General features: G+C 39.1%; 1 protein-coding gene across 3 annotated transcripts in view; it reads left to right on the top strand.

Moving 5' to 3' along the window:
• USP18 (ubiquitin specific peptidase 18) overlaps positions 1-23,892 on the top strand; it is a 51,654-nt gene that overhangs the window by 3,790 nt on the left and 23,972 nt on the right. For 2 of the 3 annotated variants that reach the window (XM_047868177.1, XM_047868175.1), the window contains exons 1-2: positions 11,032-11,287; positions 12,372-12,468. In XM_047868177.1, coding sequence (XP_047724133.1) covers positions 11,230-11,287; positions 12,372-12,468 — 155 coding nt within the window. In that variant the 5' untranslated portion in view covers positions 11,032-11,229. Of the gene's footprint in view, positions 1-11,031; positions 11,288-12,371; positions 12,469-23,892 lie in introns of those variants that run through there. The other variant, XM_047868176.1, reaches the window with a different exon arrangement.

Genomic DNA, 23,892 nt, shown 5'->3' with positions numbered 1-23,892 from the left:
TCTCTCAAAAATAAATACATATTTGAAAAATTAAAAAAAAATACATCCTGGTTCTTTTGTACTCTCTGTTTTATCAGATTTCCCTGAATTTGATCTTAAAATCCTATTTCTTGCTCATGAGATTGCCAACTGCCATCATTTCTCTTTCAGTTTAACCCTCCAGGCTGAGCCTCATGACTATTTATGAGACTGTTTTTATTTATTTATTTAATTTATTAAGAGACTATTAAGACTATTTGAGTATTGAGAATAAACACTAAGTAAAAGAGCTTACTATCTGAGTCATTTAACATGAATTTATTAATGTATGCTGCTTATATATTTAGGTGTTTCCCAACTTCAGATTTTCTCCTTTCCTTCACATTTTGTAAAAGAATTAAGAAATTTGAACGCTTCTCATCCCTAATTCATCAATTTTTTGGATCTTGAAATAGGAACACTATTGCCATCCAAGGATTCCCTTAAGAGATATTAAATCTATCCCCCAAATGAATTATTGTTTATTTTAAAATTAAAAAAAATTTTTTTAATGTTTGTATTTATTTTTGAGACAGTAGACAGAGCATTGAGCAGGGGAGGGGCAGAGAGAGGGAGACACAGAATCTGAAGCAGGCTCCAGTCTCCGAGCTGTCAGCACAGAGCCTGACACGGAGCTTGAATTCTCAACCATGAGATCGTGACCTGAGCTGAAGTCAGACGTTCATCTGACTGAGCCACCCAGGCACCCCGAATTATTGCTTGTTTTAAAATTACATATTAACTAATTATAAGAAGTTTGGAAGTTAAGAGAAATAATTTAAAAAAAGGAAAAAATGTTTTGTAATTCCGCCAATAAGAGTTACTTTTTTTTTTTTTTTTTTTTAATTTTTTTTTTTTTCAACGTTTTTTTATTTATTTTTGGGGACAGAGAGAGACAGAGCATGAACGGGGGAGGGGCAGAGAGAGAGAGGGAGACACAGAATCGGAAACAGGCTCCAGGCTCCGAGCCATCAGCCCAGAGCCCGACGCGGGGCTCGAACTCGCGGACCGCGAGATCGTGACCTGGCTGAAGTCGGACGCTTAACCGACTGCGCCACCCAGGCGCCCCAAGAGTTACTTTTTAACGACATTTTTGGTATATTTCATCCTAGTCTTTCCTCTCTCCCTCCGTCTCTCTCTTTCTGTAGTTAATTCATATTGAAAAAAAATTAGGTTTATACCATATGATATTTTTATAATTTCTTTTTTATTCAATGAAACGTTATAGTCATCTCCCCATCTCTATTAGTCTAAAATGATTTTAAAGTCACCATAGTATTTCATTTTACGAGTGGGTCATAATTTACTTTTATTGTTGAATTTCCTTTTTTTTTTTTTTTTTTTTTTTTTGCCATTATAAATAGTGCCATAGCTCTTGAATTTGAAAGCATACTTTTATTTTTTGGCAGTTGACAACAACAAAAAATTCCACTTTGAGAAATAAAATAGTGTTTTTGTTTTTTGAAATGTTTGTTTATTTTGAGAGAGAGAGAACATGCATGAGTGAACGGGGGGAGGGGCAGAGAGGAGAGAGACAATCCCCATGCTAATAGCACGGAGCCCCGTGTGGGATTCCATCCCACCAACTGTGAGACCATGACCTGAGCCAGAGCAAGAGTCTGAAGCTCTACTGACCGGGCTACCCAGGTGCCCCCAAAATCATCTAGTGTTAATTAAGGAGGAACAAAAAGATATTTAAAAGAATAGACAAAATGGTAATGGAATGATTTCACCAGAGTCTCCTAAATGCTGCACTTTTCCTCATCAGTATTTCACTTTACTTTTTTGTAAAGCATAAAGAAAACAAGCCATAAAAATGAATTTCTTATGTAGATCTTTGTATCTCTGATTATTTTTTTTATTAACTTTTTATTATGTTTTATTTATTCTTGAGATAAAGTACGTGACAGGGGAGGGGCAGAGAGAGAGGAACAGAGGTTCCAAAGCGGGCTCTGGGCCGACAGTAGCAAGCTTGATGTGGGACTCAAACTCACAAACTGTGAGATCGTGGCTTAAGCTGAAGTTGGATGCTCAACCTACTGAGCCACCCAGGTGCCCCAAGCTTTTATTTTAATTCCAGTATAGTTAACATACAGTGTTATATTAATTTCAGGTGTATGATATAGTGATTCAACAATTCCATACATTACCCACTGCTCATTACAGCAAGTGCACTCCTTAATCCCCATCACCTATTTCACCCATTTGTTATTTTCTTAATCAATATTAATTGGTACTCTTTCAGCTACAAGTGACAGGGAACCATTTCAAACTAATTTTAAAAACAGCAGAGGAGACCCTGAGTGGAGAAGTTTGGTGGGCAGGCAGCCTGAGGCTTGGTTGGATCCAGTTCTTAAGCTGTTGGCCTCAGGATTCTGTCTCAGTGTTTCTCCCATTACTTGGTTCTGTTTCCTGTCACTGACTCTTCTTTGGCTGATGGGTTTTCGTTTTTTTTTTTGTTTTTTGTTTTTAAATGTTTATTTATTTTTGAGAGACAGAGCACAAGCAGGGGACTGACAGAGAGGGAGACACAGAACTTGAAGCAGGCTGCAGCACAGGGTCTGATGCAGGGCTCAAACTCATGGACCACGATATCATGACCTGAGCAGAAGTCAGACACTTAATTGACTGAGCCACCCAGTTGCCCCTGAGTTTCCTTTCTGTGGTGGAAAGGATGGTCTGATTTATGTTCTTACAGCTTAAGCGCCATCTAACAAGTTTATGATCAGCTCTGATTGCGTCACATGATCATTGCTAAAACAGCCACCAAGGACACTATGTGGTCAGACCTGGGTTATTTGAGCCAGGGAGTGGGTGTGAGGAGTTGGGAAGGGCTGTACTGAATCATCAGAGTATGAAAATGGAGATAGTTTTTGAAATGAAAAGGTGATTCTGCTACCCAAAGGAGGGTAAGTGGGCTGGCAGAAATGACAGATGTCCACTATGATCATTGTTGAGATTGTGATACATGTTGCCAAATTTGTGTTCAGGCTGTGTAGCAGCGTTTACTCCCAGTGGCAGAATGTGGAATGCTTGTGCAGTGGGGGTAAGTATGGAAAGTTGATTGGTGCTGCTATATCTGGACCAAGAGCTTTCTATCTTCTGTATCTCTACAAATAAGCACCATAAGGTTTTCACTAATGGATTTCTTAAATACAAATAAAGCAACCAGGAAATCATGCACCTTTAAGGAAACTAACACTGAGAACAATCTTCATGAAACTAATTGAAGGTTGTTGTCCTGCATTGAAACCTGTATGTCACTGGTCAACACTTGACATCCTAAGCTTTAGTACTTGTTTAGAACATCTTCTCAAACTTTAATGTGTAAATAGATAGCCAAGAATCTTGTCAAAATGCAGATTCCAATTCACTAGGTCTGTATTGGGGCCTAATATTCTTTTTTTTTTAATGTTTATTTATTCTTGAGACAGAGACAGAGCATGAACAGGGGAGGGGCAGAGAGAGAGGGATACACAGAACCCAAAACAGGCTCTAGGCTTTGAGCTGTCAGCACAGAGCCCGATGCAGGGCTCGAACCCACGAACCGTGAGATCATGACCTGAGCCGAAGTTGGATGCTTAACTGACTGAGCCACCCAGGCGCCCCCTAATATTCTTTTAAACAGACTTCCAGGTGATGCTGATCTGCTTTTCTAAATAGCAAGACATAAGATCAGTGGTTCCCAATATTTTAGCAGAACAAAACAAAAAATCAGGACCCCACCCTCCTCAAAATAACAGTTGCACTTTTAGTATCCACTAGTTGAAAATTACTATATATTCAGAAAAACTTTTACACAAGTTTGTGTTTTTGTAGTCACGACAGCGTCTGCCTACTTTTTGGCACCTTTTGGCAGAACACTAAAGGGCTGAGTGTTAAAATCAATATTTGGTTACAGTTGAGTCCATCTGCCCCTCACCTTAAATGCACACCAATTTTAGCATCTTCATTGGAATTGAAGGTCAGGAGGATCTTACAGCAGGTATCACATGAGAAGTATTTGAATTCTCAAGATGACTTTTCGTTTGGTTACTTCAGTAGGTTCCAGTGAACAAACCGCAGGCACTAAGTTTTGCAAACTATAGTATTAAGGCTTTTTTTGTGTGGGTAGAGTAGCCTTCTAAGCACTTAATGTCTGTCATTCCATAGTGTTTGAACATGTTATGTGAGTACCCAACAGGACAATATCAAACTAATGAAGAGCCATGAAATTGCTCTGCTCTCTCTCTCCTTTAGCCAAGGATTTCTGTTACATTGTTCTGTGCTGTGATTACTTTCTGAACACATACTGAAGGATATGAACAAAATACTGTATGCAGGACAGGCTTCTAACTTGTGGGTCCTATGGTAAAATAAAAATGTGGGGCTCTTTGTTAAACATATTAAGAATTTCCAGTCCGTAACAGGCAAGCATTAAACCAGGCCTGGGCGGTCTTGAATACAGGTCTCTGCAACTACAGTTTGCACACTCAGGAAGCTAGCCCTGACTGTGTATGTGATTCCTAAACCATTCATAGCCTACACCTTGCTTGATCCACTGTTGATGGCATTGACATTTTGAAAACTGTTTTTCAGTCTATAAATCTCTTCAATCAGATTTGCAAGGAGAGAATCCTGGCTGAATTCACCATCAATCCACCATACTTTTAAATTTAAAAGAGATTCTAGTTTTTTTCTGCCTGTTCAGATAGATACCTGATGTACATGATATAGAAGTGGCATATTTAAAGTTATCACTGTTTTATGTGTGTGTGTTTGTGTGTGCCCAGCAGAATATAATTCAGGAAAATTATTTTTAGGAGCATATTTTCCAGAACAATGTTGTCCCTAAGATTCATAGTTTGGACATGTCTTAAAAGTTTCATTTCCAACTATTGAATTGAGTGACAATCTAACCAGTCATTTGGATAACAGTCTTTAGCTTTCATAAATAGACTAAACACTGCAAAAAGCTGGGTGCTTGAGCCAGCTTATGTAGTATGTGGTTTTTGAAGTATGACTAGTGAGAACAAACTGTGTTTTGGGTACCTCATTTTTCTCTGAACTTTTAAAAGATTTTAAAATATTCTTTATTATACCTAGGCTGAGGGATGATTTATTACTGATTTTTTAGTATATATATTTGGAGTTTTTCTCCTCATGATAATTTCAGGTTGTAAAGCTGACATTCTGCTTTTAATTCGTCTTTACAAGATGTAAGAATTTGCAAATAGGATTTTTTTCTTGAAAGACTCATGGCATCGCGAATAAAGCTTAAATACAATTCTTTTTTTTTAAGTTCATGTATTTATTTTGAGAGAGAGAGAGAGAGAGTGAGTGTGCACACATGAGCAGGAGAGTGGCGAAGAGAGAGGGGGAGAGTGAATCCCAAGCAGGCTCTACACTGCCAGCCCAGAGCCCAACGACGTGGGGCTCCATCTCACAAACTGTGATATTGTGACCTGAGATGAAATCAAGAGTCAGACGCTTAACTGACTGAGCCACCCAGGTGCCCCTAAATACAATTCTTAAAGATTATTTTATTTAGTATTATGAATGCTGTGGTAGCAATTTTATAAAGCATAGAAGTAATGTAATCTTAACTTTATTAGTTGAAATTACTTTTTAGTATATGTGCTGCCAAAGCAAGCACAGTTGAAATTACTTTTTAAATTTAATAAATAATTGTAAGCCCCAAAAGATATAATATTCTTCATAAACTATTTAGCAAATTTATTCTTGTTAATATATGTATTAATTTTCAATTTCTTTTCCTTTTTTAAGATTTTAATTTTTTTTTTCAACGTTTATTTATTTTTGGGACAGAGAGAGACAGAGCATGAACGGGGGAGGGGCAGAGAGAGAGGGAGACACAGAATCGGAAACAGGCTCCAGGCTCCGAGCCATCAGCCCAGAGCCTGACGCGGGGCTCGAACTCACGGACCGCGAGATCGTGACCTGGCTGAAGTCGGACGCTTAACCGACTGCGCCACCCAGGCGCCCCATCTTTTTTTAAGATTTTAAAATACTAGTTTTATACATAAAGGTAATGGCCTAAACCACCCATTATTTCAGCATCTTACCTTTGTAGGTATAAACATATAAACATATAAAGTATATGATTTTCCACCCTCAATTATGCATGTAGTATTTGCAACTGCATATTCAGATATTAACAGCTAATCAAAATGACCTCCTTTTTTGTTACACTGATTACATATGGTGGTTACCAAAGTAATCACTTGATCATGCACAAGTCCAAGGGGACCAGAAATGCCACCAAAGTGGGTGTTTTATTAATTGGACTTTCAAAGGCTGAGGCCAGAGTTGAAGCCAAAGAGCAGATCTTGGTTGAATAATGACATTGAAGCCACACTTTGGGGCTTTTCTACTTCATCTGAAAAATTTAAGTCTTCATATAATGTTTAGAATTCTTCTGGATACAGTGCCACTTTCATAAAAAAATAGGAATAAATAGGAATGATCTTTCCATATGCTAAACTTAGGATTTTTACATTATATCTTTTATTATTTGTTGCTTAATGTGTGCTCATTTTTATTTATTTGGTACACTGCTTGGCAGACTTTCTTCAGCTCATTTCTATTTGGATATTCTTCCTATATTTGGGGACAGTGCCTGCATGCCCAAACTTAGTTTGACTTCTTAATTTTTTTCCACTAGAAGAGAAGACAGAGCTTTGTGGCAGCACTTCTGCCTTTAAAGACTCCTCATCACAGTCAGTTAAAACTGAGTATTGTTGGGGAAAATCCACAGAGTGATTTGTCAGCAGTTCAGATTTGTCATCAGTTGTGTTCTGCCTTACCTCCTTGAACTGTGGCATGAGCTCTGTGCATAGAGAATGAATTAAAAATCTTTGAAAATGTTTATTTAATTTTGAGAGAGAGAGAGAGAGAGAGGGCACTAGCTGGGGAGGAGCAGAGAGAGAGGGAGACACAGAATCTGAAGCAGGCTCCATGCTATCAGCTCAAAGGCCGTTGTGGTGGCAAGATTACCACCTGAGCCGAAGTTGGATGCTACACCGACTGAGCCAACCAGGCACCCTGAGAATAAATTTTTTTAGGCCTATGTTAGACCATGTTTTCCTCAGACCATTAGCCTTGACTCCAAGTTCCAATTAATTATTTAACTAATTAATAATAAAACACTTATGAAACCCCTTCATCCCCAAACTAGACTATTACTATAGTACGATAACACAATAACATGCTCTCCACTTGTCTCATCCCTCTGTCTCTGAATCAGAGGTCATCACCTGATCCTTGTGGTTTTCATTACACACATATATAGATATCTAAAAGCTTTATTACACACATATATATTGATGCCTAAGCAACACAATGTTCCATTTTCCTTGAGTTTGAATATATTTTGACTCAACATTATGTTTCTAAGAGTCACCATATTGTGACATGCTATAGTTTGTTCATATACAACTGATGAATATTATTTCATTGTATACATTGATTACAGCTTATGCACCCATTCTTCTGTCCATTGGGTTGAGTGCTTGGATTTTTTCCCCATGTTTTTGCTGTTGTAAACAGTGTTGCTGTGAACATTCTTGTATACATCTCCAGGGACATGTAAGAATTTCTTTTGGAATTTTTGGGTTGAGGTTAAGTGAATGTTTAACTTTATAAGATGATGCCAAATTGTTTTCTCAAGTGATTATACCATTTTACACTCCTCCCCTGGTAGTGTATAAACGATCCTATTTATCTATGTTCCTTCTAACATTTGGTTCCATCAGAATTCTTAATTGTTGCCAATTGAATAGTCAAATGCGGTCATGATTTGCATTTCCCTGCCTACTAGTGACTAGTTACTTTTTATAAAAATTAAAATTTTGGAACTTTTACACTTTATTCCAGTCCTAGTTTGGGCTCACCTATGCAAATCTGCTTATATAATCCTTTGTACACTTTTCTTCACATTCTCCTCCTCTAAAACCACTGATCTTTTTTGCACGTTACCTGCCTTGCCTCAAGATGCCCCTTATTTCAAACCATACCCTTTTTTCTTTAATAAACCCAATTCCTAACTTGCTTTTTTTCCATGAAAATATGTCCTTGTGAGCGTAAATGAACTTAGGTTATTTCATTTAGCCATTGAGTTCTGATGGATCGCTCATAGCCTGCTGGTCAGAGTATAAACTGGTGCAAGGCATTTAGCAACATATATTAAGAACCTTAAACTTTGTACACTTTGACCTTGTCTAAGAGTCTGTCCTAAACCTTGATTTTATGTCTGGTTGTTGCTGATGGTCAGATAACTTAGAGGGCCACAGATTTATTTGCTTGGGGACAGGGGGACAACTGAGGAAATCTTGCATATATGCCCCTGAGTGGAGAGCAGGGAGACATAGAGAAGACAGTGTAGTCTATGCTCCCCAGCTTAGACCTGGGCACAGGATTGAGAAACCTGGGCAGAGAGCAGCTGCAGGCAGAAGTTGAAATCCTTGCAGAAGGAACTTGATGAAATCGAAGGGCACAAGGCAGTGGGAGGAGCTGGCCATGCCTCACATTTCCATATCAAGCCCCAACTTGGATACAGGAGGAAACCTTGATTGTTTCATTGATTGTTTCATCCAGCAGTGTCCTGCAGATACTTGGTGGATACTCTGGGGTGGGTAGAGGCAGGGTACAGTGGTTGTCATCTTATTCTAAAACATATGAGAGACTCTTCTTGAGATTCCAAAATATGCTTGGGGAACATTTATAGGTGGCTGACGTCTGTGTTGTCAGGAGAAAGTAAAAGACTAGGGGAATTTGGGTTCTGTGGTTAATGTAATCTCATTTATAGCTGAGTTTTATTGTGTCCCTGGACCTTTAGTTTGCATGGGAAACATTGAAAAGGTAGAGAAGAGGTTTTTGCCTTAAAATGTTCAGTGTAGTATTTGTTATAGTTGTAAAAAATTGAAACAAAAAAACAACCAGAATACTTAGCAATGTTTTATTGCTATATTTGCCATCAAAAAGTATTTATAAAGAGGGATTCGTGGGTGGCTCAGTTGGTTAAACATTCAACTCTTGATTTCAGCTCAGGTGATGATCTCATGGTTCGTGAGTTCAAGCTCCTCATCGAGCTCTGTGCTGACAGTGCAGAGCCTGCTTAGGATTCTGTCTCTCTGTCTCTCTCTGCCCCTCCAATGCTCTCTCTGTCTCTCAAAAATAAATAAACAAATAAGCTTTGATAAAAGTATTTATAAAGAGCTTGGGAAAATTCTTGTTATGATGTGAAATGAGAAAAATGTAAAATATCAACCATATCAAAAATATATGGGAAAAAAATTGATACATACCAGGTAGTGATTATCCCTAGGTCCTGGGATTATGAGTGATTTATATTTTCTTTGTTTTACGTTTCTGCATTTTATAAATATTTGTCATAAGTTAGCATTATTTGAAAAATAACAGTATTAAAATTATATATATATATACATATATATATATATACATATATATATATATATATATATATATATATATATATTCCTTAGTGGGTATTTGTGTATGTATAAGGGTTTTTCTTTTCTCCAGAAACAGCAGTGATTTCTTATTCCATCTGCCATGTTAATTCTCCAGAACACATAATTCAGTGGGACACAGTCAAATTAATGTGAATTAATGTGAATTAATGTGAATATTTAGAAGGAATCAAAGGCTTCATATTTGGGAGGAAACAAGAGATCTCACCCTCCACCTACCGTTCAATTCCTTTCTACACTCTATTTCTTTCAAGGGATAGCCCAGCCTCTGCTTAAGTATCTATATAAGGAACAAATTACTGCTTCTGGAGTTGGCTTGCTGGCTGTGAGAAAGTTCTTATTTATTTTGAAGTGAAGTCTATTTCTTTGTAGTTTTCACACATTAGGTATTTTGATCTCTTCCACCCCCATGCCCCAAAGACAAGAAATCCAATTAAATCCTATTATGTCTCTTCCACATGATAGCCTTTTAGCTATTTGAAAACATTTCTTTTGTTCCCTGCAAGTCCCCATTTGTTAATTCATTCATTTGTTCAGTGGTTATTTATTGAATGCCCACTGTGTTCTGTGCAAAGTGAAAGGGAATCAGTTAAAAGTACACACTCCCTGACTTCCAGATGCTCACAGTTTTAGGGTCTCAGGTCAGATGCTGAAACTCTGAGATGTGCATGTGGGAGGTTTACTGGGGAGTATCATTGGGAACAACACCTGGGAAAGGTGAGGGAGGAGTTGAGCTGCCAAATACTTGCAACAGAGAACTCAGTTGCTCTTAAGGGGAGCTCTGGGGCTAGATGACTCTTCAGAGCTATTTCACCATGAGGCAAGGTGGTAAGGCTTTTATATATACTCCCTATTGTCCAGTCATTGGATAGGGATAAATTTCTTCTTGCAGTAAATTAATGGACAGGGACTCATTGGGGAGCTGTCAACCAGTGCTCCCCTCAGCCTGAGAAATGGTGTCTCTCCTGTAGGAGGAGTCTGAGTGGTGCACCACTGTAGAGTACAAGTGGAGAGATAGCTATTCCCCACAATAGAACATAATGAACCAATTATTTGAATAGCTCTGAGTACAAAGTGCATGGACACCTAGACAGCATGTAGGCCTGTTGGAGGAGCCAGGACAGGCTTCCCAGGAAGTCAAGGGTATGTATAGCAAGGAGAGTCCTTATGAGCAGCCTTCAGGTGGTAGAATTGACAGTCCTCAATGATTGTTTGGGCTGGAGGTGAGGAGCAAGGAGACACCTAGGTTTCTGGTCTGGACCCCCTTGGTGAATGTTGTGCTCTTTTCCAGAATAGAGAACCTGGGGGAAAGAGAATATGGCAGTCTGGTCTGAAGAGGAAAAAATGGAAATGTGGGGGACAAAAGCAAGGAGTGTCTAGCCTAGCTGTCATTGCTAGCCCTAGAACTTTATAAGCCAAACGTTTCTTTCCCTCTAAGACTTGGCTGTTTGGAATCAGAACTGATCACATGAATATGCTTTCCCTCTTCTCTTACCTACCTGTGGTGTGTTTTCACAGAGCTCCCACCAAAGCTGACTCATAAGAGCTCTTCCTGGAAGTGTGCAGTCCTGAAGACAGGCCAGACAGCTCATGGCCTGGGAATTTTGGAGTGATCAGTAAAGGGTCAGGTGTTGGGGTTCCTGAGGAAATTTGCCAGTGCATCCTGGCTGAGTCTCAGCATTTCTCAGCAGAACTCGTTGAGAAGAAGGAAGAAAACAATATGAAGAGGAAGAAGGAGGAGCTAAGGGAGCGCCTCAGTGCCTTGGACTGCCCTCATGGTCATTAGATCTCTCATATTTTTTCTCTTTTTCACTGCATAGAAATGCTTTGCTCATCTACTGTACCCTGGAGCAGTAAAGCTTTGTGTTTAATGACTCCTGATTTCTTGTGCCTTTATTTCTGCATCTGTAAAATAGGAATAATCATAGTACTGAGTGCATAAGGTTGTTGGGAGGGGTAATTGAGATAATCTGTGGAAACTGCTTTAAACTAATGCTTAGCATATAGTAGCAGTCAGCATTAGTTCCTGCCTTTGCCGTTACACCTATGTGCTAGCCTGTCTTGAGGCAAGGTGCTCCTGTCAATTCAGGAGCTGAAATCTGTGATTACTTGCTGTCCCTGGATTTTTTTCTTAATGCCCTATCTCATATACACAAAAACCCTTTCCCCAGGAATGCTGAGATTAGTGATATTCCCTCCCTCTTAAATTACTCACCTGTGTAGTCTGCTGAGCCCAAGTTGGGTTGGGTAAGAGAGGTTGGTTGCTAGTACATTAGGAAAGTGCTATCTTTTGTTTTTCTTATCTTTTTAAGTTCTTTTGGCTTCCAGCCTCTGGAGATCAGCCTAGATTAGTGAATCTCCCCCAGAGATTTTTTTTTTCTGATTTCCTTCAACCACATGGTAGGGACTGAGCAGGGGACTTTCCAGTGGAGTCTGAAATAGACTAGCTAAGAAATTACTCTTATCTCTGAGCTCCATAGGTGCCCATTCTGACTCAACTCTGTAAGGAACAACTTGAGTGGGAGGAACTCATAATGCTTCCAGTTATGCTTCCTATAATGTTTCTTTCTTTGCCTTTGCTCTTATAACAATTGCTTGTACTACTCATTTGACACTGAGTAATACTCTTTCTTGTGACAGCTCTCTTTTCCTATTAAGAGTTTTACTCCTGTTTCGCTTTTCAGAGTCCAATGCTTTATCTCTCCTCTCCAATTTGTTTGGATGCTCCTTAGTGAAATATTTGTACCTCTGAGAGTATTTTTCAGGATTTTATATCCTTAGATCTTAGAAAAACATTTGATTTTTGTTAAATCCTGTAGCTTGCCCTTGTCCTCAGTATTTTTTTCCCTCTTTCTTATATAGGCCCGGTTGGTTTACACAACATTGGACAGACCTGCTGTCTTAACTCCCTTATTCAGATATTAATTATGAATGTGGGCTTCACCAGGATATTGAAGAGGTAAGGCTGATAAACATGTGTATTTTACATTTTCAAATATTCAATTTTTCACAGTGACTTTAAGTCTTCTTTTGAAAGTTGCCAGAGAAAAGAACTTGTTCTGCACATTCTAGAATACACACTATAATCACCTAAGATGTTTAAAAAGAAATATAAATGCCTGTTCCCACCACCAGATACTTGGTTGCAGATGGTCTGGGGTGGGGCTTAGGCATTAGACTCCCCAGGTGATTGTAAAGTGCAGCCAGGATTGACAGCCACTGATTTGGTTAAAACAGTGTTGGGACTAGACCAAATTCAGAGGAGTAAATCAATGAATAGGTCCTTGAGTCTCTCCATTGAGCCCTCTCAAACAGAACATGAACACACACAAAGTGTATATGTGTATGTATATATATTTACATATGTATGTACTTTATCACACATTATTTTAAAAGATGTTTATTTACTAATTAATTTTGACAGAGAGCGTGAGCAGGGTAGGGGCAGAGAGAGAGAGGGTGAGAGAATCCCAAGCAGCGTGGAGCCAAACGCAGGGCTCAAACTCACGAACTGTGACATCATGACCTGAGCCAAAATCAAGAGTTGGACACGTAACCAACTGAGCCACCCCAGGCCCCCTGTAATTAGTTTTTTAATAAGGTTTTCTCTTGTCCCTAGACTCTTTTTTTAAAGTTTAAATTCTAGTTAGTTAACATACAGTGTAATATTAGTTTTAGGTATACAATATAGTGATTCAACACTTCCATACAACACCCTGTGCTCATCACAAATACACTCCTTAATCCCCTCACTTGTTTCACCCATTCCCCTGTCCCCACCTCCCATCTGGTAACCATCAGTTTGTTCTGTGTAGTTAAGAGTCTGTTTCTTAGTTTCCCCTCTCTTTTTCCCCCTATGATTGTTTGTTTTGTTTCTTAAATACCACATATGAGTGAAATCATATGGTATTTGTCTTTGACTGACTTATTTTCACGTAGCATAGTACTCTGTAGCTCCATGTTGTTGCAAATGGCAAGATTTAATTATTTTTTATGGCTGAGTGATATTCCATCCTGTATGTATACCATATCTTCTTTATCCATTCATCAGTCAGACACCAGGGGGGTGTTTCCATAGTTTGGCTATTGTAGTTAATATTGCTATAAATATTGGGGTATATATATCCTTTTGAATTAGTATTTTTGTATCTTTTGGGTAAATACCTAGTAGTGCAATAGCTGGAAGTTCTTTTTTAACTTTTTTTTTAATGTTTATTTTTGACAGAGAGAGAGAGAGAGAGAGAGAGAGAGAGAGACAGGGCATGAGCGGGGGAGGGGCAGTGAGAGAGGGTGACACAGAATCCGAAGCAGGCTCCAGGCTCTGAGCTGTTAGCACACAGCCCAACGTGGGGCTCAAACCCACAAACCGTGAGATCATGACCTGAGCCAAAGTCAGACACTCAACCGACTGAGCCACCCAGGCGCCCCTCTTTTGAGGAACCTCCACTGATTTCCACAGTAACTGTGTCAGTTTGCATTTCCACCAATAGTGCAGGAGGGCTCCTCTTTCTCCACATCCTTGCCAACACCTGTTGTGTTGTGTTGTTGTTGATTTTAGCCATTCTGATAGGTGTGAAGTGATATCTCATAGTTTTGATTTATATTTCCCTGGTTATGAGTGATATTGAGCATTTTTCCATGTGTCTGTTGGCTATATGGATGTCTTCTTTGGAAAAATGTCAATTCATGTCTTCTGCCCGTTTTAAAATTGGATTATTTGTTTTTTGGATGTTGAATTTTATAAGTTCTTTATAGGTTTTGGATTCTAACCCTTTATTAGATATGTCGTTTGCAAATATCTTTTCCCATTTCATAGAATGCCTTTTAGTTTTGTTGATTGTTTCCTTCACTGTGTGGAAGCTTTTTATTTTGATGAAGTCCCAACAGTTTATTTTTGCTTTTATTTCCTTTGACTCAAGTAGACCTATAGTATGAAGTTGCTATGGCTGATGTGAAAGAGATTACTGCTTGTGTTATCCCCTAGGATTTTAATGGCCTCAGGTCTCACATTTACATTTTCACCATTTTGAATTTATTTTTGTGTGTCGTGTAAGAAAGTGGTCCAGTTTCATTCTTCCACATGTTGGTGTCCAGTTTTCCCAACAGCATTTGTTGAAGAGATTGTCTTTTTTCCATTGGATAGTCTTTCCTGCTTTGTCAAAGATTAATTAACCATATAGTTGTGGGTTTATTTTTGGGTTTCCTACTCTGTTCCACTGATCTATGTGTCCATTTTTGTGCTATTACCCTATTGTCTTGATCACTACAGCTTTGTAATATAAGTTGAAGTCCAGAATTGTGATGCCTCCAGCTTTGCTTTTCTTTTCCAGGGAAAACTCCAAGAGTTTTCCAGGGTTGCTTTGGATATTCAGAGTCTTTTTGTGGTTACATACAAATTTTAGGATTGTTTGTTCTGGCTCTGTGAAAAATGCTGTTGGTATTTTGATAGGGATTGCATTAAATGTGTATATTACATTGGGTAGTGTAGACATTTTCACAATATTTGTTCTTCCAATCCATGAACATGGAACGTTTTTCCATTTATTTGTGTTCTCTTCAATTTCTTTTGCCAGTGTTGTATAGTTTTCAGAGTACAGAGTATAGGTCTCGCACCTCTTTGGTGCCTAGGTTTATTCCTAGGTATCTAGGAATCTAGGTGCAATTGTAAATGAGATTGAGTCCTTCATTTCTCTTTAGTTTTTTTTTAAGTTTATTTATTTATTTTGAGAGAGACAGAGACAGTGTGAGTAGGGGAAGGAGAGAGAGAGAGAGAGAGAGAGAGAGAGATTGAGAATCCCAAGCAGGCTCCATGCTATCAGCACAGAGCCTGATGTAGAACTTGAACTCACAAAATCATGAGATCAAGACCCGAGCTGAAACCAAGATTCAGACACTTAACCAACTGAGCCACACAAGCACCCCTGTTTCTCTTTCTTCTGCTTTATTATTGGTGTATAGAAATGCAAAAGATTTCTGTATGTTGATTTTATATCCTGTGACTTTACTGAATTCGTGTATCAGTTCTAGCATTTTTTTGTGTGGAATCTTCAGGGTTTTCTACGTAGAGTGTCATATCATCTGCAAATGGTGAACGTTTGAATTCTCCATGCCACTTTGGATGCCTTTTATTTCTTTGTGTTGTCTGATTGCTATGGCTAGGACTTCCAGTACTACATTGAATAACAGTGGTGAGAGTGGACATCCCTGTGTTGTTCCTGACCTTCTTCCTGACTGAGAGCTTTTCCTCATTGAGGATGATGCTAGCTGTGAGGTTTTCATATATGACCTTTATTATGTTGAAGTATGCTCCCTCTATCCCTACTTTGTTGAGGGTTTTTATCATGAATGGATGTTGTACTTTGTCAAATGCTTTTTCTGCATCTATTGAGAGGATCATATGGTTCTTATCCTTTCTTTTATTAGCGTTATTTATCACAATGATTGATTTGTAAATATTGAATCACCCTTGCAACCCAAGCATAAATCCCACTTGCTCACGGTGAATAATTGTTTTAATGTATTGTTGGATTTCGTTTGCTAGTATTTTATTGAGGTTTGGATTCAGTTTGCTAGTATTTATTTTATTTGTATCCATGTTCATCAGGGTTAATAGCCTGTAGTTTGCTTTTTTTAGTGGTGTTTTGGTGTCACAGTAATGCTGGCCTCATAGAATGAATTTGGAAGTTTTCCTTCTTTTTCTATTTTCTGGGATCGTTTGAGAAGAATAGGTATTAACTCTTCTTTAAATGTTTCGTAGAATTCACTTATGAAGCCATCTGATTCTAGATTTTTGTTTCTTGGGAGTTTTTTGATTATTCAATTTCTTTGCAGGTTATTGGTCTGGGGGGAGGACAGAGAAAGAGAAAAAGAGAATCCCAAGCAGGCTCCTTGCTGTCAGTGCAGAGCCTGACACAGGGCTCCATCTCATGAACCATGAGATCATGACCTGAGCTGAAATCAAGAGTTGGACATTTAACCTACTGAGCCACCCAGCCACCCCCCCCCCTTATTTGCCTTTTGTTACAGTCTTTGTTTTATAATCCAGTTTATCTGATACAGGTATTGCCACTCCAGCTTTCTTTTGACATTTATTTGCATGATAAATGTTTCTCCACCCCCTCACTTTCAATCTGTAGGTGTCTTTAGGTCTAAAATGAGTCTCTTGTAAGTAGCTTATAGATTGGTCTTGTTGTTGTTGTTTTTTAATCTATTCTAATATCTTAGGTCTTTTGATTGGGACATTTAGTCCATTTACATTCAAAGTAATTATTGATAGGTATTATTTATTGCCATTTTATTACTTGTTTTGTCATTGTTTCTGGAAGATTTTCTCTGATCTTGTCTTTGTCACTTTGGCCTCTTCTTTCTACTCAAAGAGTTCTCTTTAATATTTCTTGCAGGGCTGGTTTAGTGGTCACAAACTAGTTTTTGTTTGTTGGGGAAACTCTTTATCTCTCCTTATATTCTGAATGGTAGCCTTGCTGGATAGAGTATTCTTGACTGCAGATATTTCCCATTCAGCACTTTGAATATATCATGCCCCTCCCTTCTGGCTTGCCAAGTTTATGTTGAAAAATCTCCTTATGAGTTTCCCCTTGTAAGTTAATGACCTCTTTGGTCTTGCTGTTTTTAAGGTTTTTCTTTTTAATCATATTTTGCAAATTTAATTCCAGTATGTCTTGGTATTGGCCCACTTTTGTTTATTTTGATGGGAGTTCTCTGTGCCTCCTGGATATGGATGTCTGCTTCCTTCCCCAGATTAGGGAAGTTTTTAGCTGTTTTTCACATACATGTTCTGTCACCCTTTCTCTCTCTTCTTCTGGGACTCCTATAATAAAATGGTATTACATTTGATGAAGTCTTTGAGTTCTATATCTATTCTCATGTTGCATAATTTTGCTTTGTTCAGTTTCATTGCTTTCCTTTACTTTGTCATCTAGGTCATTAATTGTTCCTCTGTTTCTTGCAGCCTGCTGTTCATTGCATCAGACATGTTTCTAATTTCATTTATTGCACTCTTCATCTCTGATTGATTCTTTTTTAACTCTTTTATCTCTGTAATAAGGGTCTCACTGATGTCTGTCATTTTTTTTCTCAAGCCTAGTGAATATCCTTATGATTATTGCTTTAAATTCTCCCTCAGGCATGTTACTTATATCTGTTTCACTTAGATCTCTGGCTGTGGCCTTATCTTGTTCTTTCATTTGGGATAAATTCCTCTGTCTTCCAATTGTGGCTAAATCTCTGCCTACTTCTCTGTGATAGAAAAGCCAGTTGTGTCTCCTCTTCCTGAAAGTAATGTCCTAATGAAGAGATGCATGTAGTGACCAGGGCCTACCACTTCAGGGAGTGTCTCTAGTGTATGCTGCATGCCACCTGCTGTTGTGTTTCAGCTGCTCTGTCTTTCAGGCCAGTTGTCTGAAAAGACTCTCCTTGCCTGCTATGGGCAATGTTATTCCCTGAATGTTGAGTTTTAGCTAGTTATGCTCTGGTCTGCTTGTGAAGTGAAACCTGTCACCAACTGCACTGGAACTGAGGTCCTGCAGGACTCTCTGGTCAAGAGGTGTGGTGTGGGCAGAAGTTTGTGCTGGTCTTCTGGAGGAGGGGCCCACCACATTGGGACTGAGACAAGAATGACTGAAAAGAGTTGTGTTACTGGAGCATGGGGGTGTGGGGCATGGTGTATGCAAGTTAGGCAGCTAGTGTTGGTGCTGTGCTGCCCCCCCCATAGGTGGTTCTGTATTTCTGCTGAGGAGTGGGGGAGGGAAATGGCACAAGCTGGTCCTTTACTCCCAGAGAAGTGTTCCTGTGAATGCTGCCTCTCGGAGATGCTCTCTGAGAAGAGTGAATAATCACCCCAGTGTGTGCCCTAGGTGCTATTTATTTATTAGTATATGAAATTTATTGTCAAATTGGTTTCCATACAACACTCAGTGCTCATCCCAAAAGATACCCTCTTCAATACCCATCACCTACCCTACCCGCCCTCCCACCCCCACCCCCCCTCCCCCCCATCAACCATCAGTTTGTTCTCAGTTTTTAAGAGTGTCTTAAGCTTTGGCTCTCTCCCACTCTAACTTCTTTTTTTTTTTTTTTCCTTCCCCTTCCCCATGGGTTTCTGTTAAGTTTCTCAGGATCCACATAAGAGTGAAAACATGGTATCTGTCTTTCTCTGTATGGCTTATTTCACTTAGCATCACACTTTCCAGTTTCATCCCTGTTGCTACAAAGGGCCATATTTCATTCTCTCTCATTGCCACATAGTATTCCATTGTGTATATAAACCACAATTTCTTTATCCATTCATCAGTTGGTGGACATTTAGGCTCTTTCCACAATTTGGCTATTGTTGAGAGTGCTGTTATAAACATTGGGGTACAAGTGCCCCTATGCATCAGTACTCCTGTATCCCTTGGGTAAATTCCTAGCAGTGCTATTTCTGGGTCATAGGGTAGGTCTATTTTTAATTTTTTGAGGAAAGTCCACACTGTTTTCCAGAGTGGCTGTACCAATTTGCATTCCCACCAACAGTGCAAGAGGGTTCCCGTTTCTCCACATCCTCTCCAGCATCTATAGTCTCCTGATTTGTTCATTTTGGCCACTCTGACTGGCGTGAGGTGATATCTGAGTGTGGTTTTGATTTGTATTTCCCTGATGAGGAGCGACGTTGAGCATCTTTTCATGTGCCTGTTGGCCATCCGGATGTCTTCTTTAGAGAAGTGTCTATTCATGTTTTCTGCCCATTTCTTCACTGGATTATTTGTTTTTATGGGTGTGGAGTTTGGTGAGTTCTTTATAGATTTTGGGTACTAGCGCTTTGTCCCATATGTCATTTGCAAATATCTTTTCCCATTCCGTTGGTTGCCTTTTAGTTTTGTTGGTTGTTTCCTTTGCTGTGCAGAAGCTTTTTATCTTCATGAGGTCCCAATAGTTCATTTTTGCTTTTAATTCCCTTGCCTTTGGGGATGTGTCAAGTAGGAAATTGCTGTGGCTGAGGTCAGAGAGGTCTTTTCCTGCTTTCTCCTCTAGGGTTTTGATGGTTTCCTGTCTCACATTCAGGTCCTTTATCCATTTTGAGTTTATTTTTGTGAATGGTGTGAGAAAGTGGTCTAGTTTCATCCTTCTGCATGTTGCTGTCCAGTTCTCTCAGCAGCATTTGTTAAAGAGACTATCTTTTTTCCATTGGATATTCTTTCCTGCTTTGTCAAAGATTAGTTGGCCATACTTTTGTGGGTCTAGTTCTGGGGTTTCTATTCTATTCCATTGGTCTATGGGTCTGTTTTTGTGCCAATACCATGCTGTCTTGATGATTAGAGCTTTGTAGTAGAGGCTAAAGTCTGGGATTGTGATGCCTCCTGCTTTGGTCTTCTTCTTCAAAATTACTTTGGCTATTCGGGGCTTTTTGTGGTTACATATGAATTTTAGGATTGCTTGTTCTAGCTTCGAGAAGAATGCTGGTGCAATTTTGATTGGGATTGCATTGAATGTGTAGATAGCTTTGGGTAGTATTGACATTTTAACAATATTTACTCTTCTAACCCATGAGCACGGAATGTTTTTCGATTTCTTTGTATCTTCTTCAATTACCTTCATAAGCTTTCTGTAGTTTTCAGCATACAGATCTTTTACATCTTTGGTTAGGTTGATTCCTAGGTATTTTATGCTTCTTGGTGCAATTGTGAATGGGATCAGTTTCTTTATTTGTCTTTCTGTTGCTTCATTATTAGTGTATAAGAATGCAACTGATTGCTGTACATTGATTTTGTATCCTGCAACTTTGCTGAATTCATGTATCAGTTCTAGCAGACTTTTGGTGGAGTCTATCGGATTTTCCACGTATAATACCATGTGATCTGCAAAAAGTGAAAGCTTGACTTCATCTTTGCCAATTTTGATGCCTTTGATTTCCTTTTGTTGTCTGATTGCTGATGCTAGAACTTCCAACACTGTGTTAAACAACAGTGGGGAGAGTGGGCATCCCTGTCGTGTTCCTGATCTCAGGGAAAAAGCTGTCAGTTTTTCCCCATTGAGGATGATATTAGCTGTGGGCTTTTCATAAGTGGCTTTTATGATCTTTAAGTATGTTCCTTCTATCCTGCCTTTCTCGAGGGTTTTTATTAAGAAAGATGCTGAATTTTGTCAAATGCTTTTTCTGCATCAATTGACAGGATCATATGGGTCTTTTCTTTTCTTTTATTAATGTGATGTATCACGTTGATTGATTTGCGAATGTTGAACCAGAATTGCATCCCAGGAATGAATCCCACTTGATCATGGTGAATAATTCTTTTTATATGCTGTTGAATTCGATTTGTTTGTGTCTTATTGAGAATTTTTGCATCCATATTCATCAGGGATATTGGCCTGTAGTTCTCTTTTTTTACTGGGTCTCTGTCTGGTTTGGGAATCAAAGTAATGCTGGCTTCATAGAATGAGTCTGGAAGTTTTCCTTCTTTTTCTGTTTCTTGGAACAGCTTGAGAAGGATAGGTATTATCTCTGCTTTAAATGTCTGGTAGAATTCCCCAGGGAAGCCATCTGGTCCTGGACTCTTATTTCTTGGGAGATTTTTGATAACTGATGCAATTTCTTCGCTGGTTATGGGTCTGTTCAAGCTTTCTATTTCCTGCAGTTTGAGTTTTGGAAGTGTGTGGGTGTTTAGGAATTTGTCCATTTCTTCCAGGTTTGTCCAGTTTGTTGGCATATAATTTTTCAGAGTATTCCCTGATAATTGCTTGTATTTCTGAGGGGTTGGTTGTAATAATTCTATTTTCATTCATGGTTTTATCTATTTGGGTCCTCTCCCTTTTCTTTTTTGAGAAGGCTGGCTAGAGGTTTATCAATTTTGTTTATTTTTTCAAAAACCAACTTTTGGTTTCATTGATCTGCTCTACAGTTTTTTTAGATTCTATCTTGTTTATTTCTGCTCTGATCTTTCTTATTTCTCTTCTTCTGCTGGGTTTTAGGGTGTCTTTGCTGTTCTGCTTCTATTTCCTTTAGGTGTGCTGTTAGATTTTGTATTTGGGATTTTTCTTGTTTCTTGAGATAGGCCTGGATTGCAATGTATTTTCCTCTCAGGACTGCCTTCGCTGCATCCCAAAGCAGTTGGATTGTTGTATTTTCATTTTCGTTTGTTTCCATATATTTTTTAATTTCTTCTCTAATTGCCTAGTTGACCCACTCATTCTTTAGTAGGGTGTTCTTTAACCTCCATGCTTTTGGAGGTTTTCCAGACTTTTTCCTGTGGTTGATTTCAAGCTTCATAGCATTGTGGTCTGAAAGTATGCATGATCTCAATTCTTGTATACTTATGAAGGGCTGTTTTGTGACCCAGTATGTGATCTATCTTGGAGAATGTTCCATGTGCACTCGAGAAGAAAGTATATTCTGTTGCTTTGGGATACAGAGTTCTAAATATATCTGTCAAGTCCGTCTGATCCAGTGTATCATTCAGGGCCCTTGTTTCTTTATTGACCATTTGTCTAGATGATCTATCCATTGTTGTAAGTGGGGTATTAAAGTCCCCTGCAATTACCACATTCTTGTCAATAAAGTTGCTTATGTTTGTGAGTAATTGTTTTATATATTTGGGGGCTCCCGTATTCAGCGCATAGACATTTATAATTGTTCTTCTTGATGGGTAGACCCTGTAATTATTATATAATGCCCTTCTTCATCTCTTGTTACAGCCTTTAATTTAAAGTCTAGTTTGTCTGATATAAGTATGGCTACTCCAGCTTTCTTTTGACTTTCAGTAGTATGATAAATAGTTCTCCATCCCCTCACTTTCAATCTGAAAGTGTCCTCATGTCTAAAATGAGTCTCTTGTAGACAGCAAATAGATGGGTCTTGTTATTTTATCCATTCTGATACCCTATGTCTTTTGTTTGGTGCATTTAGTCCCTTTACATTCAGTGTTATTATAGAAAGATATGGGTTTAGAGTCACTGTGATGTCTGTAGGTTTCATGCTTATAGCAATGTCTCTGGTACTTTGTCTCACAGGATCCCCCTTAGGATCTCTTGTAGGGCTGGTTTAGTGGTGATGAATTCCTTCAGTTTTTGTTTGTTTGGGAAGACCTTTATCTCTCCTTCTATTCTAAATGACAGATTTGCTGGGTAGAGGATTCTCAACTGCATATTTTTTCTGTTCATCACATTGAAGATTTCCTGCCATTCCTTTCTGGCCTGCCAAGTTTCAGTAGAGAGATCTTTCACGAGTCTTATCGGTCTCCCTTATATGTTAGAGCACGTTTATTCCTAGCTGCTTTCAGAATTTTCTCTTTATCCTTGCATTTTGCCAGTTTCACTATGATATGTCGTGCAGAAGATTGATTCAAGTCACGTCTGAAGGGAGTTCTCTGTGCCTCTTGGATTTCAATGCCTTTTTCCTTCCCCAGTTCAGGGAAGTTCTCAGCTATTATTTCTTCAAGTACACCTTCAGCACCTTTCCCTCTCCTTCCTCCTCTGGAATACCAATTATGCGTAGATTATTTCTCTTTACTGCATCACTTAGTTCTCTAATTTTCCTGTCATACTCCTAGATTTTTTTTATCTCTCTTTTTCTCAGCTTCTTCTTTTTCCATAATTTTATCTTGTAGTTCACCTATTCTCTCCTCTACCTCTTCAATCCGAGGTGTGGTCGTCTCCATTTTATTTTGCAGCTCATTAATAGCATATTTTAGCTCCTCCTGGCTGTTCCTTAGTCCCTTGATCACTGTAGCAATAGATTCTCTGCTGTCCTTTATACTGTTTTCAAGCCCAGCGATTAATTTTATGACTATTACTCTAAATTCACTTTCTGTTATATTGTTTAAATCGTTTTTGATCAGTTCATTAGCTGTCGTTATTTCCTGGAGGTTTTTTTGAGGGGAATTCTTCCGTTTCATCATTTTGGATAGTCCCTGGAATGGTGTGGAACTGCAGGGCACTTCCCCTGTGCTGTCTTGAATAACTTGTGTTGGTGGGCGGGGCCGCAGTCAGACCTGATGTCTGCCCCCAGCCCACTACTGGGGCCACAGTCAGACTGGTGTGTACCTTCTCTTCCCTTCTCCTAGGGGTGGGATTCACTGTGGGGTGGTGTGGCCTGTCTGGGCTACTTGCACATTGCCAGGCTTGTGGTGCTGGAGATCTGGCATATTAGTTGGGGTGGATCAGCAAGTTGCACAGGGGTGGGTGGGGCAGGCTCAGCTTGCTTTTCCTTTGGTGATCTGCTTCGGGAGGGGCCCTGCGGCACAGGAGGAGTCAGACCTGCCACCAGAGGGATGGATCTGCAGAAGCACAGCGTTGGGTGTTTGTGCAGTGCAAGCAAGTTCCCTGACAGGAACTGGTTCCCTTTGGGATTTTGGCTGGGGTTGGGCAAGGGAGATGGCACTGGAAAGTGCCT

This window comes from Prionailurus viverrinus, chromosome B4 (genome assembly GCF_022837055.1).
Source record: "Prionailurus viverrinus isolate Anna chromosome B4, UM_Priviv_1.0, whole genome shotgun sequence".
In the NCBI taxonomy this organism is placed as follows: Eukaryota; Metazoa; Chordata; class Mammalia; order Carnivora; family Felidae; genus Prionailurus; species Prionailurus viverrinus.
Note: the sequence above shows the minus strand (reverse complement) of the source record. Positions and strands in the feature narration are given on the sequence as shown.